Source organism: Rhineura floridana, chromosome 4, assembly GCF_030035675.1.
Source record: "Rhineura floridana isolate rRhiFlo1 chromosome 4, rRhiFlo1.hap2, whole genome shotgun sequence".
Classification (NCBI taxonomy): domain Eukaryota; kingdom Metazoa; phylum Chordata; class Lepidosauria; order Squamata; family Rhineuridae; genus Rhineura; species Rhineura floridana.
Genome location: NC_084483.1, coordinates 175597067 through 175615686, shown reverse-complemented (window position 1 = coordinate 175615686; position 18620 = coordinate 175597067). Strand labels below are relative to the sequence as shown.

The window sequence follows — 18620 nt, the reverse complement described above, 5'->3', positions numbered from 1 at the left end:
TTTCTCATTTTTCCAATGTTAAATTCCCTTCTCTGCATTTCTACAGCAATCTGGGATTTCTTGTAAAAAAAAATCCTCATGAAAATTCTCCACTATTTTAGTGCGAATTTCTCAAACACATTTTTGTAGGCAGTTTTGACAAAAGTACTTTTGCAAGCCACTTCTCATCATTTCATGCCTTTTTGCATGTTATTTTCACTCATGTATTCATTTTTATGCACAGTTCCCCCAATATATGCATTTTTGTAAATGTTGTTTAGCTGGCAAACTGGGTCCCAAAATTCTAATAAATGCGAATTTCAAAGGATGGCTGTGTTTCGGTTCTCATATTGTTTTGGAAATTGCAAATTTGATAAATTCTGCTTGAAATGTGAACTGAATCAAAATCCTCATCCATCCCTACTGATGGCACACACACTACAAGGGGCAGGCAATACCATTCGCCCTGAAAGGGGCTAAGGCTTTTAGTCCTCCAACCAAATATTCAGACAGCTTTTTCTAGGTTCAGTTGAATGCTCAAAACAGCTCCTACCGCATCTCCTGTCTCCTCAACCACCACCCCCTCCTCCAAGAGACCAAAATCTTACCTTGGGAAAGCAGGAGGTGGTGAAGGCTGCAGGAGGTGCTCCTAGACCCAGGCGGAGTGTCTTTACCCATCAGGGGCTGGCGGTATAGGTCCCAGAATTGGGGAGGGGAGAGATTCTCTGCTGGAAAACTGAGAGTGCCCCCCATTATCACCAGCAGGGACAGAGATGTTCCTATCTTCTAGGCCAGCCCTCCCCCTTCCTTGTCATCTGCTGGGTCATTGTTCACTGCTAAATCCTCCCTTGACTTCTCCCTCCTTCCAAATAGACCTTTTCTTGCAAGGTGATTCCTGATGAAAAAGGTTTCTGGAAGCCAAACAAGCCCTCCTAAATAATGATGATTTTTCATGAGGATTTTTAAAAAAAAATATTTGTATTATTTTATTATTATATTTATATCCCACCTTTCCTCCAACATAGTTCTATTCCTTCCGATTTTATCCTCACAATAACCCTGTGAGGAAGGTTAGGCTGAGAGACAGTGACTGGCCCCAGGTCACCCAGGGCGCTTCATGGCCAAGCAGGGATTTGAACTCTGGCCTCCCAGGCTGATGGGAGTTGTGGTCCAACAGCATCTGGAGGCACACTGGTTGGGAAAGGCTGCTCAAACCGCTACACCACATTGGCAAATTGCTGCAGAAGTGTGGAAAGCTGAACTTAAAATTGAGGAATTGAGAAACTGAGAGAACCAAAATTGACAGAGCCTTCCAGCCCCATCTATGCCTGAGAAGCATGGCAGAGCCATCCTGCTCTGTCTTGGTGCTCAAGACACTTTTCTCCTTCCTTTCTCTGATCCCTTCCCCATTTCACTTTGTTCATGGCTAGAACAGCTTTAGGCTTGTGTCCATTGCTCTTTAGGGCCAAGAATGCTTTTTGCCTCAGGCAAATTGGCACAACTGCCTTTGTGCAGAGGTGCGGCCTCAACCCAGACAACCAGGCCACTGAGACACATAGTCCTTTCTAAAGTGTTTAAAAAGTGTTGCCCTGACAGCCCTTTTCCAAGTAACGCCAACATAACAAGCTCAATGTGCTCTTCTTTGACAAATGATATCACCGTATATTATCCCTGAGGTATAACCGAGTCCTTAGTTCTTTCAGCTTTATATAGATTGAGAAGCTTGTGTAGGCTGCTCTCCTTTGTTACGTTTTTTTTTAAGTAAAGTAACCTTGTCAGTTGATGCAGAAATAACACTTTTACTTAATCTTTTTTCTTTGTGCTACAATAGGAAACTGAGGTGTTGGAAGATTTAAAGTTGTGTTGCATGTACCTTGCTAACAGATCTGAAGGAGTTACTTCTAGGGGCAACAAGAAGCAGGATCTTTTCTGTGGTGGCATCACCAAACTGGTGGAATGTCCTTCTAAAGAAGGCTCAGCAGTCTCAGTTCACTGATTCATTTATTTTTTACAAGGTTAGTTAGAACTTGTCTGTCTCTCCAGCCACTTAGGAACGTAAATAGAAAGGAGCCCGTTTTACAGATAGGATGCTCCAGTTCCTTAAGGCAAAAGCTTTGTACTCTGGCATCTTCAGAATGCAATTTGCGTTGTGATACCTTGTCCAACAGTATTTTTAGACACCACAAAATAATCAAGCAAATATGTTATCCTTTCATAAACTCTGGAATTGTTTCTCCCCGGAGTTTGGAGTATGATAGACTTATTTAGTCCAATCACACACAACAAAATAATAATAATGAAGCATACTTATGCAGGGCAAGTTACCATTTGTATTGGAATGGAAGATCATTATATTAACAAGGCCTTTGGGCCAACTTTATGTATTGCCCACTCTGTTTACACAATAATTTTGCAGTAATTCTTCCAGCAGTCCATGCCATCTCCTTTTCTGCTCTTTGCTCAAATTTCAAGCTCCAGCATATTCCCTTTCTCAGAGTACATGACGTTGATTTCCATCGGTTGGGGGGGTATTTTTGGTTTTCTGTGTTCTCCTTCATCATTTCAGATTGGAAGCTAAACATCTTCCTTGCCTAACATCAAGCTTTTATCTAATTTATTTAGTTAAGCAAATGTCACTTTGTTTATATGTCATGCTTCTCCCCTGAAGTTCTTCTGGTAGGGCACATCTATGCCATCGAGACCAATGAGAATGAAGAATGGCACTCGATTTAGCAAATGCCAGCAAGTCATCTAGCACTGTAGCTCATGCCAGAGCAGTCAGAGGTTTGTTGGTTTTTAAAGACTGCTCACAGTATGCTAGGAGTGGGGAACATTTTTCAGCATGAGGGCCGCATTCCCTTCTAGGAAATCTTGCAAGGGCCACATACCAGTGATGGAAAAGGGCCAGAGGCAAATGTGCGCAAGCAATGAATATAGATTTTACCTCTGAACAGTAGGCTAGCTTCTATACACACATACACACACACACACACACACACACAGAGAGAGAGAGAGAGAGAGAGAGAGAAGGCCTGAGGTCCCCCTTCAGGAAAGGCAAGGTTTCAAATGATAGTATTACCTCTCCGGAAATTTTGCACGTAACTAGGGTGCAAGCTAGCATTGCCAGGTCTCCATTATTCACCCAGAGACGCTGGGTTTTTGGGGTCCTCCTCAGATCTCTGGGCAAGTCACCCCAATCTCTGGGTTTGGGTCTCTGGGGGAGTCACCCCAATCTTCAGGTTTCTGGCCATTCACCAAGCCACACATGCATGTTCTGCTGCCACCCACAATCACTGCCACCATCACAAGCAATCCCCGGAGTCTAGGGATTAGAAAGACTCTGAGGAAGATGGGTCCATTGATCAGTGGGGTGAGGAGGAACTTCCTCTGCACTTCCCCGATTAAATGCAGCTGGCTCTGAGGCCAGGGGGCATGACAACAGGCCCATCTCCCTCTCTCCCGGGGAGATTTAGGCCCATTGACACACACCCTGGCAGGCAGAGAGAAGTATCCTGTACCTCTCCCAAATCATAACATAGAATAATGCATTTAAAACCTTTGGGGCACTTCAGGAAGAATTTGATCTTGCTCTTGCAGCTGCCTGGCAATTCTTACAACTCAAGCACAGCATAGTAGCAAACTTTGGCCCATAAGTGCAGCAGAGACACCTTCTCAAGAAAACTTAATAAGTGCCTATACACATCAACATGTAACACACTAAGGCTGCAATCCTGTTCACACGTACCTGGGAGTAAGTCCCACTGAACCCAATGGAGCTTTCTTCTGAGTAGATATATATTGGATTGCACTATAAGCCATGATCCAGACTCAGTTAGGCATAAATGGAGCAAAGAATTAGAAGCCCACCTAACACTTCCACAATGACATTAGGCAGAGGTTAATCTACCAGATAATACTTCTCTGGACATATTGGACACCAGCACACTTGCAGCATAGGGGCATTACACCTACAGACAACTGCTGGAGATGCAAACAGCCACAAGTAGAACTAACTCACCTATTATGGAACTACCCAGTAATCAAACTCTTCTGGAAGAAAGTACAAGCTACAATTAACTCGGTTCCGGACAAATCCCTATTAGCAGGAGACACCAACAGAGTAATCGGCTATATTCCTGCCAGGTGGAGCTTATTAAAAGGATAGGAAGGATGGCTCTACTGAGCCACATGGACAGGAAAATGAATAGTGCATGAACATTGGAAAGCCCAGGCCATGCCAAGCACGGAGAACTGGATACAAGACCTACTGCAGCTAGCAGCCCATGAGGAAATTTTGCTCCATAAACTACCTAAAAGATAAAACTTCCAAGAGATTTGGAGTGCGTTTTTGGAACTCTTCACTGAGTGAAGCCCACAGCTGGAAGAAGTGGGAGGCACAATGCAATGCAGGGAAGGTCACTTCTCCAACTCAACAGTTGTTAAACTGGGACTCCAGCAGAATACTGACACTCATTTATCTTAATCATTATCTGAGCATATGAACCTGAACACTGCATAACATGCCAAACAACTGAACATCAGAAACAAAAGTGTTGGAACCCAAAAGTGGGGGCATGAGAGCAAAGGGAAATAAGGGAACTGGGAGTGGGGTGGCGAGGAAATAAGGGATTGTACTGTTCTATTGTAAAAAGGACTCCACTGTAGAAGACCCAGGAGGACCTGAGGCACCCCTGCTCTATCACAGTAGGAGATGACTGGAGAAGGTTGGATCCTTGTTAGGTGGTGCTAACAATCAGGCTACACCTGCTGCTACTACTTGATAAAGGCTCAGTTTCAGCTTACTCTTTACTGGAGCAGCTTCAGAGCTCTGAGCCTTATGTCCAGCCTGAGCATCACTTTGTCTTACATCCTGATTGGGCCTTGCTGCACCACAGAACCAGAATGGCTGATACGAATCAAACTGACAATGATAAAAATGAGGGCAAATCCAACTGCAGAGATACTTGAAGCTTGCTCTAGTTGGGAATGAAGAGTGAGGGGCTGTGCCATAGACAACACAGAACAGATGAATTTGAGAAGGACATAAAGGCACCAGGATAGGTGGTCACATGCCATTGCCTCCTTCAGCCAGTCTTCAGTGCTTTACCTCCTGTATCACCAACACTCTGGTTCCTCAACAAACCAGGCATAGTAAGCTGTGAGGCCCTCTATGCTTCAATATCAGCCTGAATACCATCAGCTGACCCCAAAAAACCCAATCAGATTAGGTCCTATAAAGCCCAAACATCTCGGTCAGCTCCCCATCTGACTATATTGTCCTTGGGGAAAGATGCTGAACAGACTAGCTTGCCTTGCTGTCCTCCCTTTGTCTACTGGACCACCAATGTCATCATATCATGTCATCTGCCTTTGTCCCTTTGGACCTTAATCCGCCTGTACTGGACCCACACACCCAACTGCAGTCTGTTTCCATGGTTGGCCAAGGCCCAACAGAGGTACTTGATGGAAGGAAGATAGTACATGTTCCAGGAGGGAGATCCATGAATAGGGAGGAGGGAGACTAGGGAGTGTCATCTTTTGGAGCAGAAGACCTTTGATCGGTCAAAGGTGATAAGAGCTGGAGAAATGGAGGCCATGGCCAGAGACATTAACAAGAAGCAAGGGCTGAAAGATGAGGTAGAGGAAAAATTGTGGACAGTTTTTGAGGTCAGGATACAGACTTTGTACTGAATGTAAAAGGGGGTCATGGTGCAGTGAAGAGATCTAAGGAGGGGTAACCAGTGCTATAATCATCCAGGGACTCAGGGGTTTTTAGACCCCTTACTTTTTTGAGAGCAGGGTGCCAGCAGAGTCCCTATGTCTCCAGCATCCTATGAGCCAATCAACATGAAAGGAGAGTGTGTTAGCCTCTGAGAAGAGTCTTCTAACATGCTTCCTTGTCCTTTCCTGCTGATTGGAGCCAATCAGAGCAAAAGGAGGTGAGTCAGTCACTGAGAAGACTCTTCAGTAGCTAACACTCTCCCCTTTCATGCGGATTGGCTCCTAGGAACATCTGTTGTTGTGGAAGAAGGGATTAACAAGGATCTCATTCTCAACCCAGCAGCAAAAAAGAGGGAGGTGACATGGTTGTGACTATCATGAAGGGACTTCTGAATTTGCCACTACTGGGGGTAACGCATAGTCTGAGGAACAGGAGAGATGAATGACTGTGGTAGTGCAATTTTGGATAGAGATGGGAAGACCAAATTGTGGATGAGGAAGGCCAAAAGAGGAGAAGGCTGCAGTAATCAAGGCACGATTCTGCAATCATGTGATAGGGCAGTCATCAAGGGGTGAATGCATGTCCCCAACATGCAAGTGTGAACCAGCCAATACAATTGTTGTTGCTGCCTGCCTACCTGCCTGCTGGGAGAGCTACATTATTTCAAGTCAAGCAGAGGCAGTCTGACCTTCAGAGGAAGCTGAGAAATTGATGAGGCTTTGTAATTTGCTGAAAAGAGCCACTGGGTCTGGGAGGGGGGGGGTAACAATCTACCAGGGTCTTCACCAATGTGCTGTGGCTTATATACCCCAGGATTCTTCATGGACCAATGCCAGCTCGTCTTAAAATTGAGTTGGTTTGCTAAGATGGCTCTTTGATGAAAATCCATCCTGAGTAAAGAAAGATTAGACCCAAACTGAATTACACAGCTTGCACCTGTTGTGATGACACAAAAAAAGTGCTGCAATTGACAAGGATGTTCCCTTGCACTGCAGGCGTGATTGGGGGGAGGGGCTCCCTATGGGGACAGAATGTGATTTTATGGTCTTTACTACATTTGATTAATGTGATTGAAAAGTTGTATCATTTGTCCCTGCAGCCCTGTTGTGTTCTTATCTTTGTTTTTGCAAAATAAAAGTAGTACACGCTATATGGCTAAGAGAAGCAGCTCAGGGTTTCATTCTCTGACTTGCTAGAACATGCCAACAAGTCACTTTTGATTCTGAGGATTTCAATGTAGTTAACCTTATCATCACACCCAAAAGTCAGTTGGCATGATGTATACAGCATAGCTGAAGGGGCTGGAGATAGCAGCCTGTGCTGGGTTTTGCTTCTGGGCAAAACAAAAAACAAAAACGCAGCAGTAGCAGATTCATCCCAGAAGTGAACTCAGCACACTCAATGAACTGTAGAAATAAAATGTGAGTGCATGATTTACTCTCTCCCCAATGCAGAAGCATTCTCAGATTACAAAATAGGGTTAAGACTTTGAATAGATCTTTATTTTCTATCTAAATAAAAATGTAAACCCTGAATCTGTCACTCTGTAGTTTGCAGCCCAACAGACAGGTTGCGAATTATATCGCAGCAGTGGAGGACGGAAGAGGCAGCAGGGAGCAGCTCAGGAAAGCCATGGAGGAACATTCCTGACAAGCCAGTCTAAAAACAGAGAGGGGAAAGTGGGAGAGCTTAGTCAGCTCTAAAGGGAAGGGGGAAACGGGGGGAGCGCCTTAGCCAGCTCTAAAGGGGAGGGGGAAACAAGAGAGCCCTTAGCCAGCTCTAAAGCATATAGGGAAAAGCACAGAGGAGGCTTAGCCATGTTTAAATTGCACACACTAACTCATTAGACCAGCAGTGGTTGTCCCACCCTGTGGGCCAACTTTGACAGTTGTCAATTACATGACATTACAGTTATGTCATGTGACTGACATTGGGGTTGCCCCACCCACTTGTCAAAGTTGGCCCACAGGGTGAAAACCAAGCAGGTTCCCCATCCTTGGTTTAATGAGTTCAGGGGGGGGGTGTTGGTGAGATCTAAGGGTATAGGGATTGGGGCGGGGTTGACGAGCAATGCAAGCAGGGATAGAGCTCCTAGTAAAATAACAAAAATCCATGGTTTTTACAATACGTGATTCTCCGCACCATGCACACAAATACATACTATCAAAACTGGCGTAGATTATGGAACCCAGGGTGGATTTCACATTCCAATCTAGGCATGTTGCTGAAAGGCCTAACATGACCAGGCCCTTTTGTCTGTGACCTGAAGCCTCCAACAGGAAGCAGGGCAGGGGGACATGGTGTTTTCACTTTTACCCTTATGCAGTGGACCATGCTGGATCCCTTCTATAAATGCCCTGAGATGTCTGACACTCATGACAAGGGGAGATGTGAAACAATGCTCCCTTCCTGTATCGGAGGCCTTACGGCATCCAACGTGGGCATCAGTGGCTGTGCTAAACCCTTGCCTTGTACACCATGAGGCCTCTGATGCTGGGACAGGAAGACAGAAACACCATTAGTTATTGTATTTTATTTTTTACCCATTCTAGACATGAATCTATGTCACCCAGCATGTGGAGTTCTGACCCAGATGCTGACTGGGAAAGAACGCAGCAGCATCCTTAGGGAGTAAGAATCCTAAGGAATATCCTTAGCAATAATCCTTAGCAATAACACACAAAAATGTTTTTTTCTGTCCTGCAACTAGTTTTAGGTGGTGCAGTTTTGTTATGTGTGTAACTGGACGCCATCCCTTTGGAATGCCCAGTTTGTTTCCAGTGCAGTTCAAGGTCCCTGGTTGTCCTGTTTAAAACCTTAATAGCCTTAGGACCAACTACATGAGGAACCATCTCCTCCCATAGGAACCTGTCCATCCTTTAAGATTAGCTGGTGTGTCCCTCTTGCACATGCCATTGCCTTCTGAGGTTGGTGACAAAACACAAGGGGGCTTTCTCTGTGGCAGCACCTCATATGTGGAACTTCCTGCCCCAGCAGAGTATATCATATTCCTCTTTATTTGTGTTCCACCAGCATTTGAAGATTTTTCTTTTAAGCAGGCCTTTGATTCTGTTGCTCTTTAATTTAATTGCCAGCGTTTTCGAAAATAAATACTGTGATTTCAAGGAGACAGATGATGTCCAGCAATTGCCCCTTTAGTGCCCCATCTAAGGCCTAGGTAGGGACCTGAATCTTGGCGATATTAGAATCCTTTGAGTGGTGTGTCCTTCAAGGAATTAATTCTGTGGAGGAATGCATGATGTCATAAGAGGGCACGGCTGGAGGGGTTCTGGACTTCATGTCAAGGCCACAGAGGGCATTGTGGCACTGGATGCCAAGCATCTTAAATGCATCAGCACAGGAGCAACTGACTACCTCTGTTAGCTAGTTGCCACTTCTCTGAATAGTTTCGCCTATGGCCTTGCAAGAATAGTATCAAGGCCACAAGAATGGAATTTGAATGATGAAGCTACAGTGACGTAGCGAAATAGTTTATAAGCCTGGTAGTGCACCTGTTCAGAGAGATCCCAACGCATACTTTGAGAAGGAGAGGCCTCGAGAGGATGCACCTTGACTGTCAGGAGCTTGGAATCCTTGCTAAATAGAAGGGATTATTCACCAGCAGCTGAAAGGGCCATAAGATTATCTGCTTTTGCTTTATTTTGTTAACTTTATGCCTTCATCCTATGAATAAAACCTGCTAAAAAGCAAACTTGGTGTTTCTTTCATTGCCTGCCTGAATCCAAAAAGAACCATTGCCCCTTTGGCAATACAATTAGTCCTACCTCGCTGGACCCCTTTTTATGTTGCATATAGTCTTGAATGGTGTTTGTATTTATCTAGTTCTTTTAATGACAGGGTTATTGTTAATTTTATTTTTGTGCTTGCTTTTTATACTTTGTCAGCTGATTTGAGCACCTCCTTTGGAAGGGGAAAAGCAGGGTGTTTTTTGAATACATAAACAAACCTGCTTACATGCTTTATGTGCTGCATTAAGAATGGGGGGGGACCCACAGATTTCAGCATGTCAGATGTATATGCTTGGGAACACAGGAAACTGCCTCATACCAGCTCAGACCTTTGAGCCATCTAGCTTAGCATTGTCTACACTGCCTGGCAGCAGCCCTCCAAGATTTCCGGCAGTATTCTCTCCCAGCTCTAACTGAAAGTGCCAGGGATTGAACATGGGAGCTTCTGCATGCAAGCTGATGCTCCACCACTAAACGATGGCCCTTCTCCTTACAAGCACCCCCCCCAAAGATCACCAAAGTACAGATGAAAAGAAAGCCAACATGACTTCATCTCCATCCAGAGAGAGCACCTCCTCATCACAACTCCAAGCAACCAAGGAAGCACTAGAGTAAAGTGAATGTAAATTGGGAAGACAGAAGATTCCTTCTCCCATGATTCTCTGTTGAGATCTAGAGCTAAAGCCTGCTCTGATTTCTGCCTCTTTGGGTGCTGAATTCTTAAGTGGTCAGAGCCAGGCATTCCCTTTGCAGCAGAATTTGCTGTAGAATTTGTTCACTACAGAGGTCAGTCAAGCTTTATCATGCTGAGTTTTTCAAGAAGTTGGTTAAATATTTCCTTTTCCGTCAGGCTTTTGATAGCTGCTGATTCAGTGCCGGGTCTGGAAATTTTAGTGGTCTTGTTGTACGTTCTGAATTGTTAATACAAGATTTGAAAGTGTGTGTGTTGCTACTGTTTCATTGGAAGCCATCTTTAGCACTAGTAACATAGGAAAGCGGAATGACATTAATTTAAGTGCATGTGTAAACAGATATCAACTAACATTAATCAATTTTTGATTTTTAAAATAGCAATTCCCTCCCCCACATTCATTCCACCAAATAACCAGTGCAAACAAATGACTGAATAAGCAGTGAAAACAAAACTCATATAACTCACCTCATCAACATTCTCAAATGCATTGATCACATCATATGGCAAACAGGACAGAAGGTCAATTACAAACCATGTCTTCAAGTAATTCATGCGGATCAGTTTTGGGTCAGAGATCACCTCTCCAGCTGGCCCAACAAATGTGGTGTGGAAATTAAGCACAATGTCTACTAGAAAAATGACATCAACAATGCTGTCAACTACCAGCCAGGCCACATTGTTCTGTTTGGTTTTAAAGGAGACATTGTAAGGAACCAAAATAGCCGTGTAGAAGGTTAAAATCAGGATGACCCAATCCCAAGTGGTCTTGAAAACACAGTAATGTAAAATGATATGCGGTGGGGTCTTTGGTGCCTCTTGCTTGTACTGAGGGAGGATTTCAGAGCCCAGCTGCAGGACCTGTGGAAATGCAAAATATTAAGAGAAAAGCTCTTTTACAATTAAAAAGCAAAGCAAATGTTCATAGGAACATAGGAAGCTATCTTATATTGAGTCAGATCATCGGTCCATCTAGTTCAATAATGTCTGCACTGACTAGTTTCAGGCAGGGGACATTCCCAGCCCTACCTGGATATACCAAGGATTGAACCTGGGACCTTCTGCATGCAAAGCCCTTTACAAGTTCTACTAGATTTAATGGGGCCTGCACTAAGCAGGAGCTGGACCCAATGGCCTTATAGGCTCCTTCCAACTCCACTGTTGGAAGGAACATGATTATGGCTGTACTCCTAACCTCACTTAGCTAGGAGTAAGTCATATTGAACTCAATGGAACTTACTTCCAAACAGAAATGTACAGGATTAAATTTGATGGATGACACAAAATCAATAAATAGTTCTCAAAAATCATTTATTGGATTTATGAGATTTAGCAACAATTTGAATTTTAATGTAAATAGATCTTTTTGCTATACTGTAATGGTCTTAGATCTGTACGTTTGATGTGTGTTTATAGTCTTGTATCTTTTTGCATAATTTTTATTTATTTTATTTGTCTAAAAATCAGATAATTAAGGAATCAAGACAAATTAGTTGGTGGCCAATTAAAAATAATAATAAAGGTTAAAAATAGATAAAAATGGTATTGATGTTAGTTTGAGTTAAAGAAGGACAGGTGGGCCTACGAATACTGATGACCATTCAGTGTATTATTATATAGATTGAACTACATTGCAACACTTTTTATTACAGATTTTGCCAAATTTCATAAATATATAATAAAGAATGTATTTTCCAGTTCTGTGTGTTTGTGTGTCAGGAGTTGGTATTCATAATGTTATTCTAGTATGTTACATATGTAGTTAAGACCTTTTTACAGTTAAAATAAAAGCAAAGCAAAGCATCTATGGCTATGTTTAATATTCCCTCAAACACAAGTACATGAATTTTCAAAGAAACATTGTGCAACCAGAAGGAGATGTGAATAAGAACTGAAAGCTTGAGAAAGATGAGCTTACAACAGGATGCTTCCATTCAGTAAGAATTCAGTTCCTTTTATTGCCTATCATATTTCACTTATATAAAAATGTATCACACTTTATCTTCATATAAAACCATGTTTCCGCACGAGTCAAACATCGGGCAGTATCTATTGCACCCATTCTGTTAGCACAAGGATTTATGGGTGTGCAATGGAAACTTCCCATTCCTACATGCACCATTTCTCTTCTGGGGGTCTGGGAAACCTCCAGAACAGTGGGGGGGGAGGGGGAAAGTTCCACTGAGTACGCATAAAACCTTGCACTAACAGAGCTACTGACTTAGCACTACACTGGATACAAGCCGTGAACTGGAGTTCTGTGTCCACTTCTGGGTGCCACACTTTAAGATGGATGTAGACAAATTGGAACAGGTTCAGAGGATGGGAGTGAAGGGCACTGAAAACCAGACCTATGAGGAAAACCAGACCCATGAGGGTCAAGCAGCTAGGTATGTTTAGGCTGAAAATGAGGGCTGTTGCATAAAAAAGAAGGGCTGCTGCATAAAAGAAGGCAAAATCTTATTCTCTGTTGCCCCAGAGGCAGCAATAGATCTCATGGGCTTTAGCTACGGAAAGGCAGATTTCAGCTGAATATTCGGAGAATATTCTTAATGGTAAGAGTAGTTTGACAATGGACAAGAACTAAAATAGCCCTGATGATGCTTTATGGGGCCCCAATTTGGTATCCCTATTTTAAGGGCTCACTTGAAGGAACTTTCCACTTCTTCCTTAGATCCATCTTTGGAGTCCCAAGATGCGTCTCCGGAGCTACTCTCAAATTGGAGGCTGGCCTCAACGCTATAAACTGCCTAGCCTGGACTTACACTATTCAATACTGGCTATGCTGTTGTTCCACGCTCCCTCAAGATTCATTTACGAGGCAGACTTTGAGTGATCCCTTTAAGTCATCCTGGTCCAAACTGGTGGTGGACAAAATTGTCCCAGTAGGCCCCTCCTTTGTTGACCTGCTCTCTATGGAACTCAGTAGGGCCAAGGTGATGGTCAAACAGCAGTTAGTCGATATCGACAATCAAGAGCTTTTCGCAGCTGCCTTGGGACCCTGGGTTTAATAGGTCCCCCTCGTAAAGAGGGGATGCGCTACCTAAGTTGGCTATCTGTTCCTAAGTATAGAAGGGCCTTCTCTTTGGCCTGTTTTGACGCCCTACCCTCTAAACCTTTGGAGGGCAGATTTGATAAAATCCTGAGGAACAATAGATATTGTCCCTGTGACAAGTTTGAAGTGGAGATGGTATCACACATCCTGTTTACATGTACATTCTATGATGAGGCTAGGAAAGGTCTTTTACACCCCATCCTGCAAGCTTTCCCAGGCCGTTCCTTGGATGCTCTTTCGTCAGCCCTCCTTGAGGGTACTGACAAATCAATTACCGTCCAAGTGGCCAAAATTTCTAAACTTGGCCATGGAGATCAGACCCTGCAAGATTGTGTACTGTTCTTAACCTATTGTACTGTTTAAAACTGCTCCCTGTATAGTCTATTTTAAGTATATGTTTTATCTTTCAACTGCTTTGTATTTAGTTGGTTGTTTTAATGTTTTGCAATGGTTGGTTGACTAAGCAATAAAGATTGTTGTTGTTGTTGATAATGGTGTTAGACACATCCTCACTGGAAGTCTTCAAACAGAGGTGGGACAGCTATCTGTTGGGAATCTGCTTAGCTCTGAATTTCCTGCATCAAGCAAGTGATGGACCACACAGCTGCCCTAAGGTGGAGGCCAACTGGGAAGACCTGAACTGATCCCCGTCTTTTTTTCCATTCTCAGGATCTCGTGCCTCCCCTCCATGCCTGTGACGGATTTGCACCCATGACTGCTGGGAGGGCAAAATGATATCTGGACCCGCAAATGCACAGAAATGGAAATGGAATCCTAGAGTGCAGACCTGTGGTGGCCACATGGTAGAAATCCATGGATCCAGGTGTGTAGCATGTCCCAGACTTGGAAGATCTCTTCCATGACCTGAACCAATTTCTGGAACCTTGGCTAATTGAAGGCACACCAAAGGCACACCAAAGGCACTGGGCAAGAGAGAAGGAGCTGCCTGGGATTTGCTGCACATAGCTTCACTGTATATTAAGGCTAGATTATTAAATTGTAAAATCGAATTCATCCTATGTTTGTTGAATTTTTTAATTTTGTTGTATTTTACTTTATTGATATGAAACAAAAAAATTCAGCAGTGATGTATTTTGATAATAAGCTATGGTTTGTTCAGAGCTGCTTTGGGCACAGTTTACTGTAAAAAAAACAGCATATAAATAAACTAAACTTAAATAACCTACATGGTTCCATCCCAACTCTATGTTTCTATGTAGGATCCACTAACATCAGACAGGATACAGCTAATCAAAGCACTGGCTAAGTACAGATTCATACCTGAGGAGCTTCAGAGCAACTTACCTAAGACCTCTTTCCTGTTTCAACAAGCTTTTTTAAGCAGATACCTTATCCCAGTTTGCCACCCTGGGCTCCCTTTGGGAGGAAGGGCAGGATATACATTTAAATAACAATGCGGAATGCCACTCAAACTGCAGCTAGAAGGTGCTCAAGCAGATTCACTACCACAGGAACTTCTGCCACCACATGGGGCTCTACATATAGGTGCCATGATTTACATAGTCACAATCATGCCATATCTGTCTTTCTAGAGGTTTTTCCAAGCATCCATTATAACTGCTCTTGCAGAATACAAATCAAGTACTGCTCTTACACTTGTAAGACAAGCAGGAGACCAGAAGCATTATGGAGGCATTCAGGAGACAGTAGGACAGCCACCTGTCAGGTACGCTTTTAATTTGGATTCCTGCATTGAGCAGGGGGGAGGGTTGGACTCAGTGGCCTTATAGGCCCCTTTGAACTCTACTATTCTATGATTCTGTAGGTCCATCAGCACGGTTAAGCCATATCCAAAACACATCTGACCCCTTTCACAGTCCCCTTATGGATTAGAATGGTTGTGCTTTCCTTTAAACATTTTTTTAAAAATTATAATAGTCATTTCAGTGGGGGGTGGCTTCCCAACAACATCTACTGATTCCTGATGTGCTGTAATCCACTGGATCTTAGACGTAGACTCAGTGATATAAAAATAATAAGTGCAATATTTAACTGGCAATTAATAATACACATTTCATATGTGAAGAATATACTCTTGATGTTTATTATTTATAATTAATTTGCCAACTGTCCTGGTTTAAATTCATGTGAAGCCTTGTCAAATGCCCCCACTTAGCAAGGAATTACCTAGCAAAAAGGAAATGGGCTACTTAAAGCAGAGGCAAAGTTCTGATCTGCAGCTGCACTGTTCTTTATGAAAAAGGCAATGCCCTGACTCTTTGCTTGGGCATTTGTTTTATGTTTCAAATGTAAGCATAGTCTAAAAATATGCAAACATTTGCCAACACACCTTAAGACCTGCTGCATTCAGATTTGATAGATAAATTCTTAAAGGCTTATAAGGCACAGCTAACCATTCAAAGCCCACAAATATGGCAATCAGCATCACAGACAGATGCACATATGTCAAGATGCCCCCTTCAGCTTGTACAAAGGAGAGTTCCAGGTCCATCAGAAAACCCACAACAGATTACTAGATTGGAATGTATGGACACTGCAGGCACTGCAATCCTGTGGTTTAGCGAAGATGGATGCTTTTATACCAGAGCTTACACTGGGAAAACCTCATGGGATACTGTGCATACCCAGCAGCAACATCAAAAACACAATATTAGCAGCACAGATGGGAAAAACTGTAGCAACAATGACACATCAGCTGTGTCACCAATCATATCATCACTCACTAACAATGCCCCCCATGTTACACATGCATGGACAGCACCAATCAACACATGCCAATGGTGGGAATGCCATGATGGCATCATGAAATCTGGCCCTTACACACACAAAATGCAGAATCATGTTTCCATTAAGAACCCAAAGTACGTCTTCTAGCATATCTAAAGCTATAGCCCCACTGATCAGGAGGACAATAACTCTGCCGACAGCCACAAAGCTCCATGGCTTTCCTCAGGCAGGGTACTGAACCCAACACGACAGGCAGCAGAACATCACTTTTGCCAGGGCAATAGCCAGGGACAGACAAGGAAGGAAGGATTGTCACTCCAATCACAACAACCAGCAAACTCCATCAGCCAGTGGTTAGGATGCTTGCACACAGAACCCATCAGCTGCAGGGCTTCCCCATAAGAAGGGGTAGTGATGCTGATGATTGTGATATTGTTGCAGGCAGCCATTCACACTGCTGCCTCTAGGTTGGGAGGAAGCATTTGGGGGTGTCCAACACTGGAGAAAGTACGCAGCCATCATGGCTATGGTCATGATGAGAATTGCCATCTGACAATATTTGCAGGGCCATAGGTTCCCACCTCTGTTGTAGTGGGTGATGTTTGGAGTGTTGACCATTGAACTGCACTGTCACTGAGTTTGTTTTCCATCAAGTCTGAAAAACTGTAACTAGGGGGAGTTATGTCTTTGCCCAGTCTGGGAACGGACTGCCAAGGCCGTTGCTATGGTAGCCATCGTGATAAACTGGGAAAAGTTCTAGCAGCTATCTGTGTTAAGCTGAGTCTTCTGTGTATTGCCTCTGAACTGAGAGGTTGTCTTCTGTGTTTACCCCCAGAGGGGGGGGGTGACTGAAGAAACTCAACATGTATTTATTCTTAAGCCTTTGGCCATAATGTCTTAATAAAGACTCTTAACATGCTCTAATGCTCTGAAGAAGTTTCTTGCTCAACTTAACTCCAACGTAATGTATGCTGTTTCACGCAACAACGCACACACGTCAACAATGTGTGGCCGCAATGAAGGTGAGGGATTCTCCTTAGGACCTTCCTGTTCTTTGGAAGACCAGGGTCTTCCATTCCTTACAGTGAAATGACAGTAGTACTTCCTCAGGGTTAAGGGACAGGATGCAGGATCTAGGGCAGAGGATCTGGTGCCATGACATTAGTCAAAATGGACTCTGTAGGCCCAATGTAGCTGCAGGAATGATCCTCGCTCCTCTGCAGTTCCAAGGGCAAGATAAAGGCCAGGGCTTATCTTGTTCCACTCGGCAGACAATGATGGAACACTTACCATGGCAAGCGGAATTTGTGGACCCCTGTCAATCATCTTGATTTTCTGCCAAATTGCCCTGAGCAAACTTCCCAAAAGCAGACATCTTTTTTCAGGGCCAACAGGCAATCTGTTCCAACAGGTGGGTGCTACTTATTCAAGTGGACAGGGTGGGGGAGAAGAATCAGATGTTACCTCAGCAAGCCGGGAATGCTTGTGAATGTTCTCTCCTTTCTGCACACTTGGAGCAAGCTGTTGCAGGACTCCTCGACTGCTTGTGAGTGCACGGGTTAAGCGAGCAAACTTTCCCCAGCCTGAAGGCAACACAAGAAATTGAACAGCAGTTACTAGAAAGAAACAACCAGTTACATTAAAAAAACAATTCTAGGAACATTCCCAAAAGCTTTTTCATTTTAACTGGTTCTCAGGTACATATTGATTGCCATGAGGCTTCATGAGGTCAAAGGGCAGGTTCAGTATATTATTTCAGGTGGACTCACCTGTAACCTCATTTTCCTGGACAACAAGTGGGGAATCTTCAGCCTGTGTGCAGCCCCAAGCCTCATTTTATGTTCCCCTCAGGCCTCCTGAAGCTGCCCCATTGTTCCATCCCATCAGATTTCCTTGAGAAATTGTTCTCTCTTGCTTTGCAGAACAGTAGCAGTATTTGTCTGTTGTGCAATAAATAAATAAAGTCCTCTGTATACTTATTGGACAAGAAACCCATCAAATCCACTGGGGATTACTTCTGAGTAGACCTGCATAGAAGTGCAAATTCTAATCTGAAGTAGCCATTGAAGTCGGTTGGTCTTTTTTCTAGATAAACTAATTCAGAACATTTCTGGCTCGGCTCATTCTTAGCCCTGGCTCTATCTACAGATTGACAGATTAACCTTGCAAGAATGCAGATATCAACAGAAAAAACAAGGTTAGCCCTTCCTGCCCTAGTCCATTTACAAGGCTGTGTTTCAATTCTTTTTATGAAGAAAGAGGTCAACATCTGAGGCAGTGAAACAACCAACATTTCATTTCTTATCTGTCCCTCAAGATTTGTGTCCTGGTACATATGTGTTTGTTTTTGCCTTTAAACACTTTAGGCATGTGGTTTCTCTTTCCCTTCGGCCAATAAGCCTGAATTTGTACAACTACACCTATGCACTCCTATCATGGTCCTTCCCCACCAATGAATCAGAGGCAGTGTACTGAAAAGTGCAGTCCCCAAACCTCACTTGACATTGTTAGGTTGCTGGTTTCTCAGGCCATGAAGTGACAAAGGTTAGCTTATGTTTATGAAGGGAAAAGCAGAATACATTTACAAAATATGTAGCTGAAGTGCATTGTCAATAATTCTGTAAAAAGTAGGGTTTGTAAGGCTAGAGAGGATATCAGTAGCTACTAGTCCTGACGGCTATATTACCTTCAGGATCAGAGGCCATATGAATACCA

At 43.4% G+C, this 18620-nt stretch overlaps 1 protein-coding gene across 1 annotated transcript in view; it reads right to left on the bottom strand.

Annotated features, from left to right (window-relative positions):
* KCNH1 (potassium voltage-gated channel subfamily H member 1) overlaps positions 1 to 18620 on the bottom strand; it is a 399525-nt gene that overhangs the window by 300803 nt on the left and 80102 nt on the right. Inside the window, exons 5-6 of the mRNA XM_061626447.1 lie at positions 17370 to 17488; positions 10610 to 11002 (exon numbers count right to left, since the gene is read on the bottom strand). Of these exons, the coding sequence (XP_061482431.1) occupies positions 10610 to 11002; positions 17370 to 17488 (512 nt within the window). The remainder of the gene's footprint in view (positions 1 to 10609; positions 11003 to 17369; positions 17489 to 18620) is intronic.